General features: G+C 52.8%; 1 protein-coding gene and 1 pseudogene across 3 annotated transcripts; one reads left to right on the forward strand and one right to left on the reverse strand.

Moving 5' to 3' along the window:
- Nucleotides 1–83: 83 nt before the first annotated feature.
- Nucleotides 84–23,697, forward strand: RCC2 (regulator of chromosome condensation 2). Of its 2 annotated transcripts, none has more exons than XM_084787961.1 (13): nucleotides 84–273; nucleotides 755–1,042; nucleotides 7,083–7,176; nucleotides 9,797–9,940; nucleotides 12,026–12,157; nucleotides 12,509–12,597; nucleotides 13,504–13,618; nucleotides 16,385–16,551; nucleotides 18,118–18,298; nucleotides 18,511–18,616; nucleotides 19,577–19,649; nucleotides 20,990–21,067; nucleotides 21,467–23,697. In XM_084787961.1, the coding sequence occupies exons 2-13, from the start codon at nucleotides 764–766 to the stop codon at nucleotides 21,569–21,571; spliced, it is 1,563 nt and encodes a 520-aa protein (XP_084644087.1). In that variant the 5' UTR covers nucleotides 84–273; nucleotides 755–763; the 3' UTR covers nucleotides 21,572–23,697. The 2 variants fall into 2 exon arrangements, with proteins under 2 accessions (XP_084644087.1, XP_084644088.1); XM_084787962.1 differs by lacking the exon at nucleotides 84–273 and adding an exon at nucleotides 452–594.
- Nucleotides 17,051–17,559, reverse strand: LOC311600858 (large ribosomal subunit protein uL23-like; annotated as a pseudogene). The gene has a single exon. The product of its transcript is annotated as a large ribosomal subunit protein uL23-like (transcript).
- Nucleotides 23,698–24,399: the final 702 nt, after the last annotated feature.

Below are 24,399 nucleotides of genomic sequence, written 5' to 3' on the forward strand. Positions count from 1 at the left end.
CGGCTCGGGTGGGCGGCCCGGCCGCGGGGTCCTCCGGCCGGTAGGGGGCGCGCGCGCCCGAGGCCCCTCGCCGCCCGCCGCGCGCGCGCTCGCTTGCCGCCGGGCCGCACATGTGTTTCTGTTTTGTGTTGTAGCATTTGTTCTGGAAGCTCGTATTTACATTTTAAGTGTATCTGGTGAGTGGGCTGGAGCCCTCGTCCGGGCCGGGGAGAGAAGCAGCGGTCGACCCGTCTTTCAGTCGCTCCCTTCCTCTTTTCTCATCACTCCAACCAGGTAGGTGCTGGAAACCGACTGGGACCAGTTTGCAGGGTCTGGGAAAGTTTTTTTTCCCCCTTTTTCCCCCCTCTCCCTCCCCCCCTTTTCCCCCTCCCTTTGGAGAAAGGTTAAAAAAAAACAACGCTTGGGAAGGGGGGTTGGGGAACGGAATGAATAAGAAGGGGAAGGAAGGCGGATCCACGTGGTTTAATCGGAGACAGACAGAGATCCCATTGTTCAAAATCAATAAAAAAAAAAAAAAGCAGACGGGTCGAGTGTGGAGCCGCGGGGGCTGGGCAGGGGGCCCACGAAAGTTAATCTTTTCGCGCGTGCTCGCAGGTGCTTGGGGCCGAGCTGGAGTACTGGGGGGGGGTGTCCCCGCGTGGCGCGCGGCGTGGGGAGGGGCGAGGGAGCAGCAGGTGGGGCGGCCCACGCCGCGCCGCGCTCCCCTCCCCCGCCCCGCAGCCAGCCCGTGCATTGTGCGCCGGTGTCTCCGCAGCCCGCGACCATGCCCAGGAAGAAGGGGGCGGCCTGGGAGGAGCCGAGTTCGGGCAACGGCACGGCGCGCGCCGGGCCCCGGAGGCGCGGCGGCCCCGCGGGCAGGAAGCGCGAGCGGCCCGAGCGCTGCAGCAGTAGCAGCGGCGGTGGCAGCAGCGGCGATGAGGACGGCCCGGAGCTGGACGGGGCCCCCGGCGGCGGCAAGCGCACAGCCAGGCCGGCGACAGCGGGCAAGGCGAGCGGCGCGGCCGCGATCATCACGGAGCCCGAGCACACGAAGGAGCGCGTTGTGAGTGGGGCGGGGGCGCGGGCGGTTGGCGGTTGGGGGGGGAGGGGCGCCGCGGGGTCACGCCCCGCCCCTCCCCCCACGCCGCGCGGGGAACTCGGGGGAGCCGGTCCCGGGCCGGGGGAACTGGGTGTGCGTTGTCGCGCGGGGGCTGTCACTTCCCCCTCCCTTCTCCCGTGCGTCCATCCTCCTCCCCCCACCGCGCCTCTTCCTCCGGGGGAGGGCAACCCGCGGGGATCTGCCGGCTCGCGCCGGGGCTTTGAGGTTCCCGCCGCTGCGGCTCGGGCGCCCCGGGGGGGCGGGGCCTGGCGCGCTGCGCGCATGCTCCGTGTGTGCTGTGCGCCGCCGGCCGGCCGGTGCGCGCGGGGCATGGTGGGGTGCGAGTGCGCATGCTCCTCCGAGGGCCCCCCCGGGGGGGCTCTTCTCCCACCCGTGACCCCCCGCAGAGCGGCACAGTGCTTTGTCTACCTCGGGTGGCCGCGGCGTGGGGCCGGTGGGGTCAGTTCGCCTGAAAGCTCTGGCCATCTTACTTGAGCTTGAGGAAGAAGTGCCGGTGTGAATCCGGCTCAGGGTCCGCTGCTTCCCCGTTAGAACTTTATGCAAGTTTTCTTTGGTACACCACTGCCCTCCATTTCTGCAGGAGACCGTTCTCTGTTAACCCTAAAAAAGAGATGGAGCTTGAGCCTTGAGAGTTTCACCTTTGTTTCCAAGGATGCTCTTCAAAGGTGACGAGTTCAGGGAGCTGGGCACCTCACAGCTGCCCAGGCACACCAGAGGGTCAGTAGAGAGAGACCTTAGCTATATAATAGCCCTGCAGTGGAGGGAAGGTTCTGGCTAGGCATGCATGGGTTCCCTTGCTAGGTAGACTGGTTTTAGAGTATTAAAAGGGGAATGCACCAACTGCCCTTTTACTTCCTGTTCAGTCAGGAGAAGGCTAAGAAGTTAGGCATGATGGGGTCTTGCCTCTGCTGTATGGAGTTTTTATAGAGTTTAGGAAAAGCTGCGTGGAATTGAATTATCTACGGAGTGGAAAAAATGAAAAAGGACATTACTGTTCCTAGGTATAGTGGAGAAAGTTTATTTGGATAAAAGGGAGACGCCGAGGGAGGAGGGCATCTGAGCTATTTGAAGGGAGGGGTGCGGGGAACCAGGTACAGCAGCTAGGAGGCCCAAAAGAGGCTGAGTAACCAAAATGGTTGGGAAGGGTGGGCAGCTAGGGGGATGGAAGCCTGAGCTGGATTAAGTTTGGGGTAGGGGGCCCTGTAACAGCTAGTGACTGAAAACTTGGTGACCAGCATCATCTTTGATATGTTAAATAGTCGCCTCAGCCCTTGGGCAGGATGTTTGAGACCCAACATCCACCCCTGAGCTAATAGCTCTATTTTTCTAGTCCACTGGAAGACCAGTGAGTTCTGTGGACTGAATCCCATGCAGGGATTCACACGGAGTGGAAGGAGTGAAGGAATGTCTGCCTCCACTCGCCCTGTGTTGGAACTGGCACCTTGTGTCCCCCTGGAAGACATCTCTGTAGAGACAGTCCCCCCTGCAGCTTGTGCGCGTTTTATGTGTGCTGCTAACTTCCCATGTATGTGTAGAAACAGGAACTTAAAAGTTGTGGGTCAGGCGGCGTGGTGGCGCACACCTTTAATCCTAGCACTCAGAAAGCAGAGGCAGGTGGATTTCTGTGAGTTTGAGGCCAGCCTGGTCTACAAATGGGACAGCCAAGGCTACCCAGAGAAACCCTGTCTCGAAAAAAACAAACAAACAAACAAAACCCTTGAAGCTAGGGAGACCATTGTAGGACCCCGCCCTGGTCAGTTCTAGGGGGTCATTGGATAGGTGAAAATGGGCCTGTGGGCATTCAGAAGGTACGTGCTGTCGTGCTTGGAAAGTGTGCCTTGGGTTTCTGCTTCTGTTAGTATTGGCGAGTTTGGTTCAAGGTTAAGAGCACAGCCTTGCAACCAGGTTCATTCCCACAGACCAGCCAGCTGCCTGGTGTATTTGGCCCAAGGGGCCTGCGAAGGGGACTGTTTGCTTCAGTAGGCCACCGTTCTCTTGATTTTTATTTTATTTATTTATTTAGTATTTTTTCTTACCCCCAGAAGGCTACTTCACTGAGCAGACTTAAGACCTCTTCTCTGTGAGAGGCTCCTCTACCATAGCATCTGAGCATCTGGCACACGACTTCCCTTATCTTGAACTTGCAGTTGTGTTGGGCTTGGAAGGTGAGCCAGGTGCTCATATTGTTGAGGGGCAGAGTTGTCCTGCAAGAGTCAGGTGTGCTAGGAAAGATGGGCTAGTCCCTAAGCCCCATTTGTAGAAAGCCAGCTTTCAGTCATACCCTATGTTACTCAAGGACCCGAGGCTCATGGGTAGTGGTGTCAGATGGGTGTTTTGTCTTTTGAGGAAGGGGCTGATTGATCACCAGTAGCCTTGTCTGAGTCGGCAGAAACTGTTAAGTGGTGCAGGCATCAGGCTCTGTGTGGGGTTGCTGAGGTTTCATGGACCCTGAGACGCACTGTCCATTCTTAGTGTACATAGTCGAAGGCCAAGCCTGAAGTGGGAGAGTTAGCCGCCCTCAGGGACTGTTGCTGCCAGCATCTTGCTCTCCGGCCTTCCTGGTCCCAGAGCATCAGTCTCCTAAATGGATGTGTGAAAAGGTTGACTCTCAGCCTCACATAGTGTACTTAGGCAGTAATTCAGAAACTGCTGTGGCCAGGAAATTCCATTTTGTTGGTTGGAGACACTCTGCATTTTCTGCCTTGGCCACTCATCTGGGCCCAGGTCACATTAGTGACCAGTCGTGGAGAGGTGCCTGGGTGAGATGGGGGAGTTCAGCTGACCTGGACTGTTATTAGGCTTTGCTGTGTGGGCCGTGGACGTACGCCTCACATCAGAGGCTGGGTTAGCCCTCGAGAGTTGGGTAGCCTCTTTCCTTAGTTCTTGTCTTCCAACCTCCTCCCCTCCCTCACACCTTCCTTTTGATGCTTGGGACTACATGTGCTTTTCTACTGAGAGGCCCCCAAGCCCCCTCAAATCCATTTGCTCATTGGGACACCCCCCCCCCCCCCATAGAGCCCACAGGCTTATGGGATAGGTTGTTATAATTCTGTGTCTGAGAGTCTTTTGACAAGAGCTTTGGTTGAAAGGGCATTATGTATAGCACCAATTAAGATTTTATTCCATAAGAAGGAAGAACTAAGTTAATAGAGAGAGGGTTTGTTGGGTTAGTGGCAAACAGTCATGGAGGTGCTGCCTGTGAAAACAGTCCCTCACCTTCTGTGAGAACTCGAGCTCTGTGATGTAGAAGCCTGAGCGAGGGTAGCAGTTCATGGCTTCTATGGGAAACCAGGCAAGGTTGCCTGCCCATAGGCATCTTCAGAAGGGACACATGCCTAGCTGGGTGAAAGGCTTCAGGGCCCATAGAGATGGCAGGAGACTGGCTACCAGCGTTCCAGGTGGAGCTCAGAGCTCAGGGTGACCACAGCACTCAGTGTTGGCGAGTGCTGAGCTAGTGCAGGGCTGTCTGGCGTGGAGTCCTGCGAGTTTTGAGGCCTTTCCCCTGTATTTCTGGGGCTCCTTCAAAGTGCAGATCTGGAGAATGGTAGAGCATGTGCGCACACAAGTAAGTGGCCTTTCGGAGGGCCCAGTGCGATGAGTTGAGGCTTGTAGACTATTCCAGCCACACCTGCTTTCCAACAGAGAAAGGGAGAGCAGGTAACTTGAGGCTGGCCCCAGGAGGCGGGGCCGGCAGGAGATCTGAATAATTGAACCAGAGGCTACTCATTCCTGAGCTGGTCTTGAAGTTTAGTTCCTGCCTTCTGCCTCCGGGACAGGCCTGGAAGTAGGGGGTGTACATTCTGGGGACCTGTGAGGTGTGTTGTCAGGAACACTGGCCTTGGAGCTGTTAGAGCTACTGCTCAGGTGTGGTTTGCTCCAGGCTCCATGAAATGTTCTAGAAAGGGCCTCTTTCTACGCAGCGGTGGATGCTCAGGGGCTAGATACATAGACTGAGCCTGAGAACCCATCCATTTAATTGCTGTTATTTATCATGTGTTTGCTTACTGCACTGAGGAGGAAGTCTAAGCCTTTGCCCAGGCTAGACCTGCTCTATTGCTGAGCTAATCAGCCCACACTACTTTACAGGAGAGTTGGGGTTTTTTGTTTGTTTGTTTTTCAAGATAAGGGTTTCTCATTGTGTAGCCTTGGCTGTCCTGGGCTTGCTTTATTGACCAGACCGGCCTCCACCACACAGCTGATTGCCCTGCCTATGCCTCCTGAGTGCTTGGATTACAGGCCTGCACCACCATGCCCAGCTGTTAGTTGTTTTGTTTCGTTTTATTTTAATTATTAAATGTGTGCCTGTTTACACCATGTATGTGCAGATACCCTTAGAGGCCAGAGGGTGTCAGATCCCCTGAAGCCATTACAGCATCCGGGAGCTGAAACCAGGTGTAATCCCAGCATTTGGAAGGCTGAGGCAGGAAAATTATATAAATTGATCCCAGGCTGGCCTACTTTGTCTCAAAGCCAAAAGCGCACTTTCCTTAGATAACACTTTTTATTTACTGTTGTGGTCGTGTGTGGTGTGTGAGGGACACAGGGACCATGGGGTCAAGTAGAGCTCAGGGTACAGGTTTTTTGTTTTTTTTTTAGACATCTCAGCAGTCCACAAGCATAATTTGAAAGGAAAGAGTAATATACTTTGACCTTTAAGAAGGTAGAGTGTGGGCCGGGCGTGGTGGCGCACGCCTTTAATCCCAGCACTCGGGAGGCAGAGGCAGGCGGATCACTGTGAGTTCAAGGCCAGCCTGGTCTACAAAGTGAGTCCAGGACAGTCAAGGCTACACAGAGAAACCCTGTCTCGAAAAACCAAAAAAAAAAAAAAAAAGTAGAGTGTGTTGATGATTTTATGGGCATGGCCTCTAATTGTAGTGGCTTTCAAAATGCTAGATCTGTATGAGTAGTCCTGGGGGGGTTTTTGTGGTTAAGGTAGCTGAGAATTGAAGTGTCCCGGCTGGACAGGTGTGCTATTACATACCTGCCATTCCAGTGCTGAGGACGCTAATAACGCATGAGGGAGGGCCAGTCAGAACTACATAGCAAGATCTGTCTGTAAACATGGAAGGGGCGGGGACAGGGAGTGTTAGGCTCTGCCTCCTCTGGTGAAGTTAGGCTGTAACTCTCCCTTCCCATCCTCCCTGGCAACACACAGGACTGATGGCTGGTGACCCTGCAGAAGTGACACAGCTTGAGGAGTGGGGCCTGCCAGTGCGCCATGGATTGTAGTGGGGAATATGTAGCTGGCCTTAGGCTGTGTGGTTCCTGGGTCCCCAGCCTTGTGCTTTGTCACATGGAGTAGGGGAGAATAGTGCTGTCCTTGGTCTCAGGGGTAGTATGGACTTCTGGGGACAGGTGTGGGTCACCTGCCTTGGAGCATGTTGATGGGGGCTTTGTGGTTGGATGGGACCTCTGACCAGGGTGAATGCGCCAGCAGAGAATTATTTTCAAGCTGGTGTGTGACAGTGCACACTTGAAACCCCAGCACGCAGCTGAGCCTAGAAGGTGTGACTTCCAGGTTAGTCTGGGCTGCAGAGAGACCTGTCTCTTTCTGTTTTGTCAGGCAGCTGTGGAATGCTAGCAGCAAACAGTCTTTTGCTTTTTTTGTTTTTGTTTCTGTCTTTGTTTTTGTTTTTTTAAGACAGGGTCTCTCTGTGTTAGCCTTGGCTGTCCTGGACTTGCTTTGTAGACCAGGCTGGCCTTGAACTCACAGCAATCCACCTGCCTCTGCCTCCCAAGTGCTGGGATTAAAGGCATGCGCCACCATGCCTAGCCCAGTCTTTTGTTTTTGTTTTTAGTTTTTCATGACAGGGTTTCTCTGACTGTTCTGCACTCCATTTGTAGACCAGGCTGGCCTCGAACTCACAGAGATCCGCCTGCCTCTGCCTCCGGAGTGCTGGGATTAAAGGCGTGCGCCACCACTACAGGCACCAGCCACAGTCTTAACAAGCTAATTCTTGACCTTCTCTTTGTCTCTCCTTAGAAACTCGAAGGGTCTAAGTGCAAAGGGCAGCTTTTGATTTTTGGGGCAACCAACTGGGACTTGATTGGACGGAAGGAAGTGCCTAAACAGCAAGGTATGAGACCTGGTTTCTGAACAACGGTTGACTGCTTCTTGTAAGCCAGGGGGCGGGGGCATGCTGGGACCACCCCCCAGGTAGGTGTCTCTGTCTGTGGATGTGTTCAGAGAGGCCAAGTGCTTGGGGCCACAAAGGCACTCGGGTAAGGGTGCTGTGTCTGAGCTGAACCTGGTCTCATGCATGTCTGCTTTCACACTTCTGTGTCTAAAGCGTTCTGAGGTCACTCAGGGGACTGTAGTCCTCATGACCCCTTGAGTCCTCAAGATTTCCTTTTACTACAAGGAAGAGGCCTGTCCTGTTCTTTGATGCTATGAGGCCCCAGACACTTGTCAGACGTGACAGATAGTTTGTTACAACTCAGCGGAACTAGTAAGCCATGGAGAGTGGGAAACAGTTCCACCAAGTGACTTCCTGTGTCCAGCTGTCTGTAGAAGATGGGTGCCTTCCTGAGGGGCCTCTTGGAGAGAAGAGGGCTGACTCGGCACCACACGATGGTTCTTGGTTTCATTTAGAAACACGCCCAGAGTGCTTCCCAGCATTGCTTTGTCCGTGAACAAATACTTGAACATGGACACACCCTAGCTAGCACCCACACCTAGGGGCCTTGGCTGTCATTCTGTTTTGGAAGGTGGCAGGAGGTCCTGCGTGGTATGGATGGAGCTGAACAGCTGTGGCTCCTTGTGGAAGATACTCATCTTTCAGCATAGCCATGGGCACCTACCAGTCCTCCTCAGTGTGCAGAGTGGCCTCCGCAGCTAGACCACACAGGTTCCTACTGGGCATGTGTCCATTGCACCCCTGCCTTCAGTGCCCTTTGCGGCCTAGAAGCTCTGCCATGAATCCAGAGTAGACCTGGCTAGTGGGGGGTGGGGGGACTGGTGGCGACATCCCAAGGTGCCTTTAGCTCCATCTTCACTTGTGTTCCCTGGCCTTGCTGCCTCTGTGTCAGGATTGTGTGGTTTCACTTGCTGATTGTGAGCATTTAGGTTTGTTAGGCTACCTGTGGCCTTTGCCTGGAGCTGTTAGGCAGGGTTTGTCTCCCAGCAGCCTGCAGCTAGAGGAGAGGACACTTACCTATGCACCCTGTCTCTTGGATCTTTGCAGCTAGCTCTGTGCCCTTAGTGTTCCTTGGTTTACATGGCAGCATTGTGGTCCCTGTGTGTGTTCTATGGTAAGGACCAGGGATACCCTGGCGGTTATTGTCAACTAGCCTGGCTCTGAAATGGGGCTACTGCCAGGTTGTGACTTAGACTTGGTCCCCGGGATGGAGGAAGTACCCTGATGATCTTGTGACTGGTGATTGTGCCCTCTTCAGGGAAAGAGGCGTTGGCAGGGGTGCTGGAGCCAGGGTCCCCTAGGCCAGCTGGTTTAAGAACCAGGCCATTCCTCTGTTCCCTCTAGGGCCCGGTCTTGTTACAGCTCGAGTGACAAGTGTGCAGTTCTCCCCCTGATTTTCTTCCTGTGTTTGCTGTCCTCCATGACTCAGGGCCAATTGAGGTTTCTCTTCAGTTTTAACAGCCTGAGAGGCTGTCGTTTCATTCACTTTTCACTTATTCCTTGGAATTACTGTGCTGTTCAGTTTTGGTTTGTTTTTGTTTTTTTGAGACAGGGTTTTCCTTATATAGCCCTGGCTGTCCTGGCCTCACTTTTGTAGACCAGGTTGGCCTCAAACTCAGAGATCCTCCTGCCTCTACCTCCTGAGTGCTGGGAGGTATGAGCCACCATAACCAGCTTTTGTTCAGTTTTGTTTTAAAACACTTTTCGGTGGGGTTGTTGTGGTGTGTGAGGGTGCCCTCTGATGCTAGACATCCTGGGGTGCTGCTGCAGGTCCTCATGGGCAACCCAACTGGCAGTGGGAAGTCTTTCTCCAGTAGCCAGCTAGGCTGTGTCTGGGCTGCCTGAACTGTGTCTAGCTTCTCAAGATAGCCACCATTGTCTGTTTTGGAAGTGGAAAAGCCACACCCTGCCTGGGTGAAGTGGGAGTGGCAGCTTCCTGTGCCCCACCGGGAGCCTGGCAAGGGGACTGTGCTGGTCCCTGCTGCCTGTCATCGTGGAGGCAGCTGTAGTAGGTGGGATGCAGATAAAGGGCATAGTCAAAGTCAGATGTGGCTTCCCCAGGAAGTTTGACGGGCTAGTAGAGGCCATGGATGACATGCTTGGGGGAAAGACTTGATGAGCAAGTCAGGTGACAGGCTGACCAGCAAGCTGAGTTTCCTGGGTGTGGGTGGAACTCAGGGGTCAGGATGGAGCTGGAGTGGATGACAAGGCTTTTCTCCAAGGGAGCAAGTGGCTCTGAGGAGGATGGGGACACTCATCTCCACTGAGAAAGATATTTTTCTGGCTGTGTGGAGGCCTGGGATATAGGCAGGATACACAGAAACATTCAAGGATGAGCCAGTGTCTCTCCAGATGGGGTACAGGAAGCCATACCCTGTAGGAGGATTGGGGACCAGCAACTGTGTATGAGTCTGAGAAGAGGGGTTGCGCTGTTAGCGTAGACGTGGCCAGTGACACCGAGTAGGCTTGTGTTTTCTGTGATCCCTGGGTGATATGTTGGGGTACCCCTCACTGTCTTCCAGTGCTCTGCAGGGGGTTGATTTGTATTCTTCCTTTGCAGCTGCTTACCGCAACCTTGGTCAGAATTTGTGGGGGCCCCATAGATATGGATGCCTGTCAGGAGTCCGGGTGCGAACTGTGATTTCGGGTTCATGTGCGGCCCACAGCCTCCTCATCACCACAGAGGGGAAGCTGTGGAGCTGGGGTAAGTAGTGGATGTGAGGGGTGACTTGAAGGCACCTGAAAGAAGTCCTGCCTTCTGTCTGGTCCACGGCTACCTTGTGTATGCGTGTGTGTCTGCCTGCCTGCCTGTGACACATGTGGCGGTCAGAGGACCACTGCCTTCTGTGTTTGCGTGGGTTCTGGGGATTGAGCCCCAATCTCCAGGCTTACGTAGCAAGTGCATTACCATTACCCACTGACCCATCTCACTGGTCCCTGTTGTTTGACTCCTCCTGGAGACTTTTCCTGAACCTGAGACAAGTGTGGTCTTTCCCATGCTGCCATCCTTCCAGCCATCTTCTGTTCTTGGCCTGTTGTCCCTTCATCTAGCCTTTGTCCTGCTTCGTAGCTCCCTGTGGCGTGGAGCCTGTATTGCCATTACTAAATGCCACCCCCTGGCTTCTCTATTCCTTCTGTGTCTCAGCCTCCCTCATGCCAGTCTGTCCCTGACACGAAGCTATCAGGGTTTTTGTTTGTTTGTTTGTTTCTGTTTTTTCCAGGTAGGCCAGGAAGTCTTGCCAAGGCCCACGTCGTCCAAGCCTCAGGGCTCAGGCAGCTGGGGGAGTTGGCTTCTCCTCCATTAGTTTCTAGCCCTTGGCTGGCTACTAGTCCATACGCCGTTTTTATTTTGATCTGTTTGATTGAGCCTTCCTTTTTGTGTGTGTGTGATTTTTATGAGCTGCTGTACTAGAGTCCAAGTATATTAACATCTGCTATCTTCTCTGCACTTGGCTAATTTTATAATTCTGCTGGAAAAAAAAAAGCCCAACAAGTGTGTGTGGCCCAAATTTATCCTTCCAGGCTCCAGGTGACACACCAACATCTGCCCCAATTTCTGTTCTCTCCAGGTTGGTGTCGGGGCCTCCTGCTGCTCCATCTTCAACAGTGAGCGTTGCCTTTGTGTGTTTGTCAGGGTCCACAGCTTCAGTGGCTTTTCTCTGATGTCCTTGCCAAGTTGCGCTGACATGGAGCCTCTAGATTGTGACGAGTGATTCCCTGGAGCAAGAGAGAGGGGGCTCCCTAGAGCAGCAGCAGGGTTGTGGAGACCCTGCCTGGAGGCATCATGAGCCACCGTTACACACTTGACCCAAGGGCGCTGCCGGGGGGCATGCTGAGCAGGAGGCAGAGTGTTGCTGTGCGTGTCTAACCCTGAGCTGCATCCAGCCTGCCTTTCTCTGAGCTTGGACATGGCAGGCTCCTTTGGAAGTTGACACCTAACCGAGGCTGGCCGTGGAGCCAGCCCTCTAACTGACATACATCCCCCAGGAGGTTCCTCAGGGAGGGTGGCTCAACCCCTGTTCCGCTTGCCTCCTTCAGGGTACTAGGGTTCACCTGTCTTATGACCTAAACTGTTTAACTAGAAGGGAAAGCTCATCACTGGGGGAGACCCTACCCTGCCTATGGTGCTCGCTTTTCAGCCTTAAACACTCTCTACCTTGAGCTACTTATATGCTGTTCTGAGCGGGTCCTGGGGTTCCTCCTGGTATTCTGTTTTACATCTGTGTTGGAACCCAGGTAGGATTTCAGGGCTTAAGCCTTATCCATCTAACCTGAATTCAGGCTCTCTAGAGTGTCTGTATTGTGAAGGTCTCTAGGCTTTGGTCCTCTGCTTGTCTTTTCACATCAATGGTCAACACAACAGCTGTTCAGAAGGAGGTGGCTTTATAGGCAGCAGGGCTTATGAGAGCAGGCCCGCCCCTTCTCAGTGTGCATGTTGCTGGGTCTTAGAACAGGTGATGGGGTGGGTGAGGATGAGGAGAACGTCAGCAGTAGGTATATCAGACCCTCCCAGAGGAGGAGAGGAGTGGGAGCTGTAGTGTGTTCCCGGCAAGCATTTCCTGGGGTAACTGGGGGTGCATTGGGATGGTTCTACAGCAGTCACTTCCTGTTGGGGTATGTTTAGGGTGGCCCTTTTCATTGGGCACAACTCGACTGGGGAGAGTAGTGGGCTCCTCCTGTTCTCAAGGATTTGTTGGAGGGTTGTCTTGCAGGGTGGGAGTGGGAGCTGCCCTCCTGGCTGCCCGGCATGTCTTTGCCTCGCGTACTTAGCCAGCTGTGGTCTCTGCAGGCCGGAATGAGAAGGGGCAGCTGGGCCACGGTGACACCAAGAGGGTCGAAGCCCCCAGACTCATCGAGGCCCTCAGTCATGAAGCAATCGTGCTGGCAGCATGTGGGCGCAACCACACCCTGGCGTTGACAGGTAAGAAGGTAGCTCTCTTCCTCTTAACCGAGGCAAAAGTCTCAAGAGATGGTTTCCCTGGGGTTGGGTAAGGTTGCTGCATGGCTGAGGGCCGGTGTCAGGGAGGGGAGTCTCTGGGTGGGTGGGCAGCTTCCTGAAGGCACTAGAGCCCTATGGTGGCCTCTGGGAGCCCAGACCAGGTTCTGCGTGTGGCAGGGCTCAACTCTGTTCTGCACCCTTGTGGTCTTTGGGATGGGTGGACACACCCCACACTCTGCCTGGTCAATGAGCTGTCGGCATAACATTGATCCGAGTCCAGTTAAAAACATTCACCCTTATGTCCCTTTTTGTTGTGTTTTTCTCTCCTTTCAGACACTGGCTCCGTGTTTGCCTTTGGAGAGAATAAGATGGGACAGCTGGGCCTCGGCAACCAGACAGATGCTGTCCCCAGCCCTGCTCAGGTACAAACAGGCTGTGGGCTCGGGCGGCGCTGGTTTGAGAACAGCAATGCTTTGCGAGGACAATGGAGGAGAGAGCCTGTGTTCTGTCAGTGAAGATGCAAGGGGCAGCTTCCTTGCAGATGGGCACTGCGTTGTTGAGCTGTGCTCAAAATGAGTACAAGATGTGTTTTGTTCCTGAGGCCCGCAGGGACCTTCCTCCCCGGACAACAGGCCGCCGCCCAGTGGGTGGCTTAGGGAGTGTGGGGTCTGGGGCCTGAACCTGTGGGGTTTGAAGGATGATATCGGGCTCCTGTGTGGCGTGCAATTGGATAGTTGGCAGAGTGAGCAAGGATGGGATGAGCCTGGTGCCAGCTTCACCTGAACCATCGGGTAAAAATGCTTAGTCCAGCCTTTCCCAGGTTGTGCACTTGGTTTCTGACCCTGTGCTGTGGGACCAGCCTGTTGCTCCCCGTCTCTGTGTTTCTTATTTGAACCGTTTCACAGCCTGACAGTCTGTGAAAGAACAGCTCATTCAGGCTGGGGCTTCCACTGAAGCCGTGTTTATTATTTTCCAAGTTGGGGCTGATAGCAAGCAGTGTTAGCACCCCAGCGAGCTTTTGGCATCACTGTGAGGTGCCTCTGTCTTCAGTTCTTGTTACTGTGCTTGGGACACCAGGTGACGGGTGCTGCTGGAAGACTGGGGTATAAACCCTAGAACAAGAGGTACTGTTCTCAGCTTCTGCTGGCCTGGGAGGGTAGAAGTCACCAGCAGTTAGAGTTTTTGTAGTTTAAACTTTGTGATGCACATGTGCTCACAGGGTGGCTTTTTGAAATGTGCCGTTCACTCTCGTGAGCGTGTTGTTTCATGCCAGGACGGAATGAGGAAGAGACTGGGCGAGCTGAGAGTTGGCTGTCTTCTCTTTTCAGATCATGTACAATGGGCAGCCGATTACCAAGATGGCCTGTGGGGCTGAATTCAGCATGCTGATGGACTGCAAAGGAAACCTCTATTCTTTTGGGTGCCCCGAGTATGGCCAGCTGGGTATGGAAGTCTCTTTCTTAAAAGCTCTGTAATCTAACTGTAAGTGCAGAGCCAGAAGGCAAGATGGGGCTGCACACATGGTACAAGTGTGGGCCATTGACCCAGATAGTCTCTTCTACCCACTAAGTGCCTGTCTCGCTCATCGAAACGGCTTTGCTGTTGACGCACAGCTTGCAGGTGAGGGTCCCAGGCCCTGCTTGGGGTCAGTGAGGATGCCAGGACTGAGTCTGGCAAAGATGCTCATTGGTGAGTTTCAGAGAGGGACAAAAGCTGAGCCTCTTTTATCCAGTTTCACGTGTCTAAACGAGCCTTTATTGGAAATGAGAGGATTACGGAAGAATGAGGTTGTTCTGAACACCCTGGCTGGCTGGGCAGCTGGTGTGTGCTCACATTGTCCCTCACCGCAGTGGACTCCTGCAGGCACAGCAGGGGAGGAGGTCAGCAAGCTGGTAAAGCTCGCCACCCGAATTTTGCAAGGTCTCCATTTTCCTTTTCCCCTCTGACTCCAAGGCCTCTAGAGCTTCCTGGTGCAGAGGTGAAGTGTGGGTGCCCCCTGCTGGTGTCTGAGCAGCCTGCACCAGTCCAAGATCTGGGTTGCTGGGTCCCAGCGTCATGAGAAGTGCGCAGATGGGAAAGTATAAATAGAAGCAGAGCATTGCACTGGCCTTAGACTACAGGGAACAGTGACTCTGTGAAACTAAATATACCTCAAGTCAGAAGTGAATAAGAAGGACCGGCCCCTTACGCACATCTGTGCTGGTTGCCAGGGAGTCCTTGGGCTGTTGGATAAACGGTTTCCAAGGCCGTGGGCGGAGCTTCTGCCATACTCAGGCCCAGCTCAGGAAGTACATTTCTGTGTTTCCTGTTGTGTATGCAGCTTCCCTGCCACACTGAGACAAGCATCTTGGTGTGGCCAGCCTGCTTGGCAGCAGGATGGCATTCATGGAGTGGTTCTGCGGGGAGTTGAGCACAGTGCACACTGTCTTGTGCTGAGCTTTCATTAAGGTGGTTAGGAGCCTCTCATTCACTCTGAAACGTGCTAGCATAACACCTATGATGGCAGCACCTAAGGGCCAGAGGCAGGAGGATTGCAGCAAGTTTGAGGCTGGCCTAGTTTACATAGATTATAGGCCAGCCAGAGCCACATAGTGAAAGTTATCCCCAAAACCAAAACTCCAGCCTAATCTCCCTTCTGCTCTTGTCTCAGTGTGGATGCTGCTTTTAGAATTGGGTTTCAGGAGAGGGGCTCATGGCTACACTCCCTCATGCTGTGCTGTAGTGACTGGCCAGGGAAGGACATTGAACATCTCCCCCACATTCCTGGAGGAAGTGCTTCTGCATCTGGTGACAGCTAGGTGCTGAGTGTGATGCCCTCAAAGAAGGTGGAACGAAAAAAATTCCAGGATATGCCTGCTGCCCTCTGGGACAGTCTGGTTCAGTAGTCAACACTTGGACAGGACACTGAAGGGACGTGGGAGCTCTAGTTAGTAGAGAGCACATTGGAAACACAGGATCCCTGGTGGCCTAAGGTTTTTAGCTGACTGGCGCCTCCCGGTGGTGTGTGAGGTTGGTCTGAGCTGGTTATAGACGGCAAGCCCGAATAGCACCTCTAAACAAGCCCCGCGTTCTGCCATATTTGACTAGGTATTGATCTAAGGTGTTTCTGCAGCACAGCACCCATACATCCCATGGGGACCAGCCAAGAGCCTGCACCAAACTACTTCACTGACAGTCACTCTCTGCTAGGTGTCACAGCACTGCTGCTGAGGGGACAGGGACTGAGTATTGAGAATGTTTCGGGCCATAAGCAGCCAGGATCCTGACTAGTGGGGTCGACAGTGGCCCTAAAGACTTGTTTTTATTTGGTTGGTGGTTTGGTTGCCTCTGGTTCTGTCTCTGAATGCTTCGAATAAAGATGTGGCCACCATGCCTTACCTATTTCTGTTTGGATTTTGGTTTTTTGAGATAGAGTTTCTCTGTGTAGCCTTGGCTCCTGGACTCCACTGGAGTCCTGACCCTGAACTCCAAGAGAGATCACCTGCCTCTGCCTCCCAGGTGCTGGTATTAAGGCGTGTGCCATCACCACCCAGCTCTTTTGTTTGTTTTGGAGACCTACTCAGGTAGCCCAGGCTGGCTTGATTCCTTGTGTAGCTGAAGATGGCTTTAATTTTCTCATCTTTCTGCCTCTACCTCCCAAGTGCTGGGATAGATCACCAATGCAAGAAGGCATAGAGTGCTGCTGGTCTATGGGCCACAGGCATGGGGTGCCAGCACCTGGCTTCTGCAGCACTGGAGTGGCTATCCACCCGCTGAGCTAACACCGCCTGCCTCTTGCGACTCTTGCAGGTGGTTTGCGTATTCCAGGTTTTCGTGTTCCTTGCAGTATGCTTAAGTTGCTGCTAATTTTTAGACAGAAACAGAGGGAAAATTTTGTGCTAAATGATCATGTCTACCCTGCCTTCTGGAGGTCCTCAGAGCCCCCCAGCTGGGAGCTTGTAGATTGTCCTTAGGATGAGAGCTGCCCACTGTTGTGACTTCAGCCACAGGGACACATTTTCTTTTGCCTCCCAGTCCATGTGTAGAGTTTATGTAGGTTTTTCCCAGGTTATGGCTCTCCTGCATATGATGTCTTTCATACATATGTGGTTTTAAGGGGTGATGTGTGTTACCTATGAGCTCATGACCAACTAGGAGGGGTCTCTGGCTGGGGCCAGGGTGGTGTCATGGCCTGTGCCTTCTGTCACTGTCTCTGTCTCCTCACCACAGGACACAACTCCGATGGGAAGTTCATTGCCCGGGCGCAGCGGATAGAGTATGATTGTGAGCTGGTACCCCGGCGGGTGGCCATCTTCATCGAGAAGACCAAGGATGGGCAGATCTTGCCAGTCCCAAATGTGGTGGTTCGAGATGTAGCCTGTGGCGCTAACCACACAGTAAGCCTTGTTCTTGTCTCTCCTCTCGAGCCATGCTGGTATAGGCTGGTTCTGGAGTGGGTTTCTGTTTTCCTCAAACTCTGTCATTTGGCTGAACAAGTTTCCCATTGTGATTTCCTGACCTCTACAGTCAACGTCCAACATAAATATCCATGTACCTACCGCTGCCACACACGTGCATCATGGAGTCTCTGTGTGAGAGTGCCTTTTGCTAGGGCGTGAACTGTTGAGGGTGTCTCAAGACCTTAACCGTTGCTTTAGCAGAATAACTGTGGACGGGCAATCTGTGTGCGTTTGCTGCCTGCAGCCTCTTTTGTGCACACATATTTGTAGAATGTATGCATAAGTGAGTAGGACCTTGTGTCCCAGCACTGGGAATCAAACTTCAGGCTAGGTGCCTTCCCCTGCTAAGCTGTTTTGCTGGCCCTCTGCTTTGCTTTTGGTGTTTTTGTTTTTTGTTGTTGTTGCTTTCCTGCTTTGAGGGCTTTATTTATTTATTTAATGGTGAAAAAGTGTATATTTAGAATTACTCGACTGGACTCAGTCTAGATGATCCCAGTGTTGTTGGCAGCATCCAAAGCATCATAGTCAGGAGCCAGCGAAACATACGCCTTCCCTCTGTCAGGCCTTATCAGGGGATTGACTTTGGCCACATCAGTGTCATAGAGTTTCTTCACGGCCTGTTTAATCTGGTGCTTGTTAGCCTTGGCATCCACAATGAACGCAGTGTGTTGTTGTCCTCTACATGGCTGACTCAGTGGTCAGGGGAAGTTTGATGATGGCATAGTGGTCAAGCTTGTTCCTCCTGGGTGCGCTCTTTCAAGGGCATATGGGCTGCCTCCAGAGGCACAGAGTCTTGGGCCACCGGAAGGTGGGTGACGAGCGGGTCTTCTTGTGGCCGCCGTGGATGCCTTTCAGGACTGTGTTCTTAGCTTTCAAGGCCTTCACTTTGGCTTTGGCTTCGGCTTTGGGAGGGGCAGGAGCTTCCTTCTTTGGTTTTGGAGCCATCTTGGCAAAAAGCAAGGGCTTTTTTAAGACTGCGCCTGATTGCGTAGCCCTGGCTGTCCTAGAACTCTGTGTAGACCAGGCTGGTCTCAAACCTTAGAGATCCATCTGCCTCTGCCTCAGCACTGCCTGTCATTAGCCCATCTTACTCTCTGCTGGCAGTGGGTGTTCCTGGTCTGGGCCTTTTTGCTTTGGCAGCAGAAAGGAAGCCCAGGGTTGAGTCCCAGAGCTCCTCTCTTGCTGGCTGCTCAGTGAGTTAAATGCTTGTAAGTCCGTAAACCAGGGTGCTGTGTTCTTCTATTTTGGTTGTGGCAGCCTAGGCTAAGTGTTTCACAGTGTGGGTATGTGGTCCAGGGCTTTGTAGGTGCTGAGTCCCCAACTCTACACCCTGCATCCCACGCAGAGGCTGGTTAGTTGTCCATGCACGGGCCTTAGGTAGATATGAAACCTCAAAGACAGAGAGAAGGCCTGTCCTTTCCTTTGTCACCTGCTGCTGTCCCAGATCCTTTGGTCAGAAACAGTGGCCCATGTGTCTGAACCTTGTGTCTCCTCTCGTTGCAGCTAGTCCTGGACTCACAGAAGCGAGTCTTCTCCTGGGGCTTTGGCGGCTATGGCCGGCTGGGCCATGCGGAGCAGAAGGATGAGATGGTACCTCGGCTGGTGAAGCTGTTCGACTTCCCTGGGCGTGGTGCAACCCAGATCTACGCTGGCTACACCTGCTCCTTCGCTGTCAGTGAAGTGGGTCAGTGCCTGCTTCCCTGCCCCGCTTCCCAGATGCCCAGGGCTGGAGTCAGGTGTAAGGTTTTCCTTCCCAGGGATGGACAGTCCCACAGGGCCCACAGCCACGTCCGTCCCTGGCTCTCTCTGTAGTATCCTTTTAAGCAGCCATCCTCACCTTGCTGTCCTGAGATGCTTGCTTGTAACACTAATGTGCTTTGCTCTGCTTCCTTCCAGGTGGTCTGTTTTTCTGGGGGGCCACCAACACCTCCCGAGAGTCTACCATGTACCCGAAGGCAGTGCAGGACCTCTGTGGCTGGCGGATCCGGAGCCTCGCCTGTGGGTAAGTGGCTGTGTCTTCCTATGAGTCTTGGATGCCCTGTGTGCCTGTGACCTTGGGAAGGCTCTGAGCCTGCTGACTCCGGGCCTTCCTGGCTGGATGTAGGAGACACCAAACCCCCAAAATGTGGGAGAGGGGAGAGTGGGGGCATGGTTGATTCTAGGCCGGGTGGCTCCTTCCATCATGGAAGGTAAGTAATTTTGAACATTTTTGTTTGGGGAGGAAAACAAAAAACAAAAACAGGTTGCCAGTTTTCCCTGAGCTTGGAAACTGTAGGTTTTAATTTCTCGACACAGGAAAGGGGGACTTTTAATTTGGTGTTCTCATTGAAGGGTGTCCGATGAATTACCCAGTTCTTTCAGATGGCTGTTGTGGTTAATTTATCAGTATGGCTTGATACTGTTTATTATTAGCCCTATAAGTATTATTACAGTGCTGTTTTCTTGCCCACTAACAATCAATGAAACATAGACACCTGTTATTTTAAAATAGCCTTATTATGTATATAGTGCTCTGCCTGCGTGTACACCTGCAGCCCAGAGGAGGGCATCAGATCACGTTATAGATTGTTGTGAGCCACCATGTGGTTGCTGGGAATTGAACTCAGGAAGAGTAGTCCGTGCTCTTAGCTGAGCCATCTCTCCAGCTCCAATATTTTTTTTTTTCTTTCATTTATTTATTTTTTAATTTTTTGAGACAGAATTTGTTGTCTTGGGTGTCCTGGACTCACTCTTTAGACCAGGCTGGCCTCGAACTCACAGTGACTCGCTTGCCTCTGCCTCCTGAGTTCAGGGATTAGCTTCTAATAATTTCTGTTGAGCTACCCAAATACTTGCTAATGCTTTTCATCTGGGCTGAACCCTCCATCCAGGCCTCCTCCTTCCTGCTATCCTGGAGGTGGGTGAGATGACACAGGGTGTCCTATCCTCTGATTAGATGGTGACAGCTTCTGCCTATTTTTAGGAAGAGCAGCATCATTGTGGCAGCCGATGAGAGTACCATCAGCTGGGGGCCGTCGCCAACCTTCGGGGAACTGGTGAGCCTGCACACCAGGGTCTAAGACTAGCCCTGTGTCCTTGTTCACGAAGAGCTGTCCTTCTGGGTAACATTGGGTTTGGTTTGGAGTGTTTTTATTTTTTTCCAAGCCTGGGTTTCTCTGTGTAGCCCTTTCTGTCCTGGACTGACTTTGTAGAGCAGACTGGCCTTGAACTCACAGAGATCTGCCTACCTCTGCCTCCCCAGTGCTGAGATGAAAGGCACACCATCACCACATCTGGCTTAGTGGGTTTTTTGTTTGTTTGTTTTTGTTTTTGTTTTTGTTTTAAATATTTATTTATTACATATACAGTGCTCTGACTGCATGTACACTTGCACACCAGAAGAGGGAACCAGATCTCACAATAGATGGTTATGAGCCACCATGTGGTTGCTGGGAATTGAACTCAGGACTTCTGGAAGAGCAGACGGTGCTCTTAACCGCTGAGCCATCTCTCTAGCCCCCTTGTTTTTGTTTTTTGAGGCAGGGTTTCTCTGTGTAGCCTTGGCTGTCCTAGACTCACTTTGTAGACCAGACTGGCCTCGAACTCACAACAATCCACCTGCCTCTACCTCCCGAGTGCTGGGACTAAAGGCGTGCGCCACCACACCTGGCTAGCTTAGTGGTTTTTTATTTTTATTTATTTATTTTTTTTTTAAGATTTATTAATTTATTATGTATACAGTGTTCTATCTGCATGTACAATTGTAGGCCAGAAAAGGGCATCAGATCACATTACAGATGGTTGTCAGCCACCATGTGGTTGCTGGGATCTGAAATCAGAACCTTTGGGAGAGCAGGTGGTACTCTTAACCGCTGAGCCATCGCTCCAGCCCGCTTAGTGGTTTTTAAAACACGCTCCTAAACACAGCTTTGCATCTTCGTAACAGTAGGCTTGGGAAGCCTTGGGCAGGAAGCTTCAGTGGAAGGCATGCCTCATATTTGGGCAGACATGAGGTCTGCCTGGAGGAACTGAAACCAGGGTTCAGGATTGGTCTCAGGGGCAGTTCCCCGGCCAGTGCTCCTCAGCAGTCCCTGGACACTTTTGTTTAACCTCTGAAGTTTCCACTGACAATCAGCTCCTTCCTCCTGATCAATTATCAGGGCTGGCACATGTAACAGGTGTGTCGCACCATCTTGCATGTGAGTGTGTAGATCTGACCATTATAAGTGTCAACGCTATCACTACACAATGCTCTGCATATTTTTGTCCCATAATCCCCAGTGGCTGTGTCCCTAGCTCTTGCCTTGGTGAAAGACGAACCTGGGAACACACACTTCCCTTTTGTTTGACCTTGCCACGGTTCATGTTTTGTCATCACCTCTGCCTGTCTCTGCAGGGATATGGGGACCACAAGCCCAAGTCTTCTACTGCAGCTCAGGAAGTGAAGACTCTGGACGGCATCTTTTCTGAACAGGTGAGGGGGCCTGTCAGGGGCCTGCTGAGCTGTGTGGCATCCTGTGACTAGTTTTTCTGTAGAGTGTTGGAAGGGAACATACAGCCCTCTGCAGGAGAAGGGCAGAGAGCCCTGGCCAGCTCCCCAGTGACGTTCCTGGTGGTGTGGTCTGGGGCAAGTGCTGTGTGGAGCTGCCCCCCTAGTCCCTGCCCACAGGGCTTCCTGAAGACGGGAGTGGGGGCCTCTGATGGTCCTAGTCTTCCAACATCGGGGGCTTAGGGGGAAGAAAGGCTTCCATTTCTTTCCCAGGGCCCAGTGTCTCTCCATGCTGGCCCCCCTCCCCAAACCCAGTCCAGTGCGTGCACATCTGACAAGCGTGACGTGGGGCACATGTGCTCTGACACTGGCTTGTGTTTGCAGGTGGCCATGGGCTATTCACACTCCTTGGTGATAGCTCGAGATGAGAGCGAGGCTGAGAAGGAGAAGCTCAAGAGGCTGCCCGAGTATACCCCACGCACCCTCTGAGGCAGGCCGCACTCCCCTCGTGGCAGCTGTCATTCCACGTGCACTGGGACCAGAAGTCAGACAAGGAATTTAGGAAGCAGAAGTTGATGGAAGGTGCATTGGATCGGCCTCCCTGAGGTTCTGTGTCCATGCAGTTGAATCAACGTTAACTACCTTTTTCTGTATGCTTTCCAAAGTGTTTTCCCACAATGTTCAATTAAAACATTTGCTCATAGTCAGCTTGCCTTTCTACAAGACAGGCAGGAGGAACTCTGAGCAATTTAGGGTTTATTTTTATTTTTATTTTTTAAGTTGTATTTCTTTTCTGCCCCACTCTCCCCCACTCCTGAGTGTCCTTGTCCAGCCCTCCCATTCCAGCCATAATTAGCATTGTGATCCGAGTGGGTGCCACGAGGGAAAGGAATCGACACTTCCCAGACAGAAACGGCCCTTCCAGGAACCAGCAGCCTCTAGGCCAAGAAATCCCTGGTGATCGGTCTCCACCCAGACTCCTGCCTGCCCGCTTTGGGAGACCTTGGTCACTTGCTTGTGGGCCTACCTGCCTGCCCCTGCCCCTACTGTAGCTGTTGCTGGCTTGCTGTCTGCAAGACCCATGGCCTTTTGGCTGAAGCATTAGTAGAACCAGCCATTTCCCCCTGGTGGGGCTTTGGGGTCTTTGTTTAGCCATTTATATCTACTTTAGCTCTCAAGTCCAAGTGAGATTGGGACCACGAGATATGGGGGTGGGCGAGGTGGGGAACCTGCGTGTTGTTGAAGGGCCTGTTTTTATGGCTCCCTGTGGAGCCCAGGCTCTGCTTACCACTTAGAGATTGATCAGCCAGCAGTCAAATGTGTCCTCAGCCCTCTGTGACCCACTGTTGTCTCCTGTGAGCTTTGCCTGTCCGCTCCTGCTGTCCCATCTGCCTAGGATGGCCACCCTGTCCTGAGACTTGGCTGCCCTTTCCCTAGCCCCAGTGCTCTTTGGCTACTCGCATTTGCTTGGCTCTGGTACCAAATAGTCAGGATTCCTGATGAAATCCCCTGCCCCAAGTGTCAGTACAGACGCTGTGACTGTCACGCATCCCAAGTGCCCTCTGCCCAATCCTGTCCTGGTATTGACTTGGTGGCTGAGTTCCGAGGTGCCTTTCCCAGATCCCTCCTCACTGGACCCGAGTGTGGTGGCAGCTCGGGCTGGGGCCTTGGTTTCCAGAGGGTCTGGGCTGGTTGACTGCTTTAATAGGTTTAGTTCAGTGGTGCTCTGGGGAGGGGGCTAAGGATTGAAGTGTGAGGCTGGGTGGATGGGAAAGTCCAATTCTGGTCTTCAGATCTATGGTTTTGCTTTTGCTGTTGTGACGCTTGTTACCGTCTCTATGTTAAAATGCCAAAAATGATGTAGTTGTTGCTTCCTCTGCCCCAGTGCTTCACAGCAGCCTCTGGCTTCGCAAGGTGTGTCTGCCCCGGCCAGTGCCGTGTCCCGGCGGGAACAGGTCCTAAAGTTCCCACTGTCTCCCATCACGTGTCTGACTATCAGTGCGGAGACAAGCTTCGGCAGTGGCAGGGCTTCTGCAGAACTAACTACTTTGTCCAGGTCACCCCAGACACCACCCCTGCTTCTGCGCGCGGGACCTGAGCCTTTGCTGCTCTCTCTCTCTCGCTGGAGAGTGCGGCTCAGGGTCTGCTCCTCCTATCCTGGAGGTCTCCTGGAGTTGTGTGGTCACCAAGAGGCTTGAGGACACAGTAGCCCTGAGCTGAGCTGGGCTCATCTTCCAGGGAGCAAACCTACAGGCATCAGTCAGCACCCCTGGCTAGAGCCCTGCGCGGGTGGGGTGGGGTGGGGTGAGCAGAAAGTGTCTTCAAGGTAGAAAGCCTTGTGCCTGGCCACAGCCCCTCCCTTTAGGCTACAGTTCCCACGTGAGCTTTCCCACAGGGAAACTTAGAGCAGGAGGAAGGTGGGAACCGCTCTGGTCGCCCATGGGTTCCTGAAATTTTCTAGTCATCCACAGAGGGTAGCGTAAAGGGAACAGATGAGGATGGTGGGATTCAGTTGAAGGTGCCTGGTTTAGTGCTGTTAATTGTCTTATTTTTTTTTATATATATATATTTCTTGGAGTAAACATTTTAAATAAACGGCATCATTGTTTACTCTGCCTCGGCTTTCATGTTTCCTCTTCAGTAGTGTGGAAGTGTGTGGACGGTATCTTCAGTCAGCCCTCTGCATGTGCCTCATAAGAATGTCCAAAGAGGGTGAAAGCAACCCTGGGAGAGCTTCATTCTGGGCTAGAGAGCTGGGACAAGCCCTATGGAATGGTGGCCAAAGGTGTCCTGAGCAGGATTGGCCACAGAGGTGCCCCTAAGACATACATGGTCCCAGCCCAGCAGTTGGTTTTGGGTTTTGTGGATGGGATTTTTCCAGTGCCCAGCATTATGTGAGGTGTTCAGCCCTCACTCTAAATTCTGCCTGGCCCTAGGTTAATGGGAGCAGACCAAGCACGGAGCAGCTCTGCGTTGACATTACTTGAGTCAGTGTGTTAAAAGTGAGTTTGGGTTTTGTTTTTTTAGTTGGAGAGGTCTGTCTCTGGGCTGAAATTAACTGTGTAGACTAGATTAGGCTTGAACTCAACAGCTTCACCTGCCTCTTCCTACCAGGTGTTGGGAGTAAAGTGTCCACCCCCATACCCACTTACCTGTAATTTAGACCCAGGATATTTGCAATTTGGGATCAACCTAGATAATTCACATTAGCTACATCAGTCGCAGCCCTCAGAGGGGCCTGTGGGGATGCAGCCCCGCTTTAAGCCAGAAACACCTGTAATCACAACAGCAAACTTCACAAAGGTACTTGGCAGCTT

The sequence above is a fragment of the Acomys minous genome (assembly GCF_964271855.1).
Source record: "Acomys minous genome assembly, chromosome: 6".
Classification (NCBI taxonomy): domain Eukaryota; kingdom Metazoa; phylum Chordata; class Mammalia; order Rodentia; family Muridae; genus Acomys; species Acomys minous.

What these genes read in the sequence shown, in the direction of transcription:
- RCC2 (XM_084787961.1), top strand. Translation starts at nt 764, where the DNA reads ATGCCCAGGAAGAAGGGGGCGGCCTGGGAGGAGCCGAGTTCGGGCAAC. An exon ending in GGGGAAGCTGTGGAGCTGGG is followed by an intron (nt 9,941 to 12,025) that starts GTAAGTAGTGGA and finishes TGGTCTCTGCAG; the next exon opens with GCCGGAATGAGAAGGGGCAG. An exon ending in CCCCGAGTATGGCCAGCTGG is followed by an intron (nt 13,619 to 16,384) that starts GTATGGAAGTCT and finishes TCCTCACCACAG; the next exon opens with GACACAACTCCGATGGGAAG.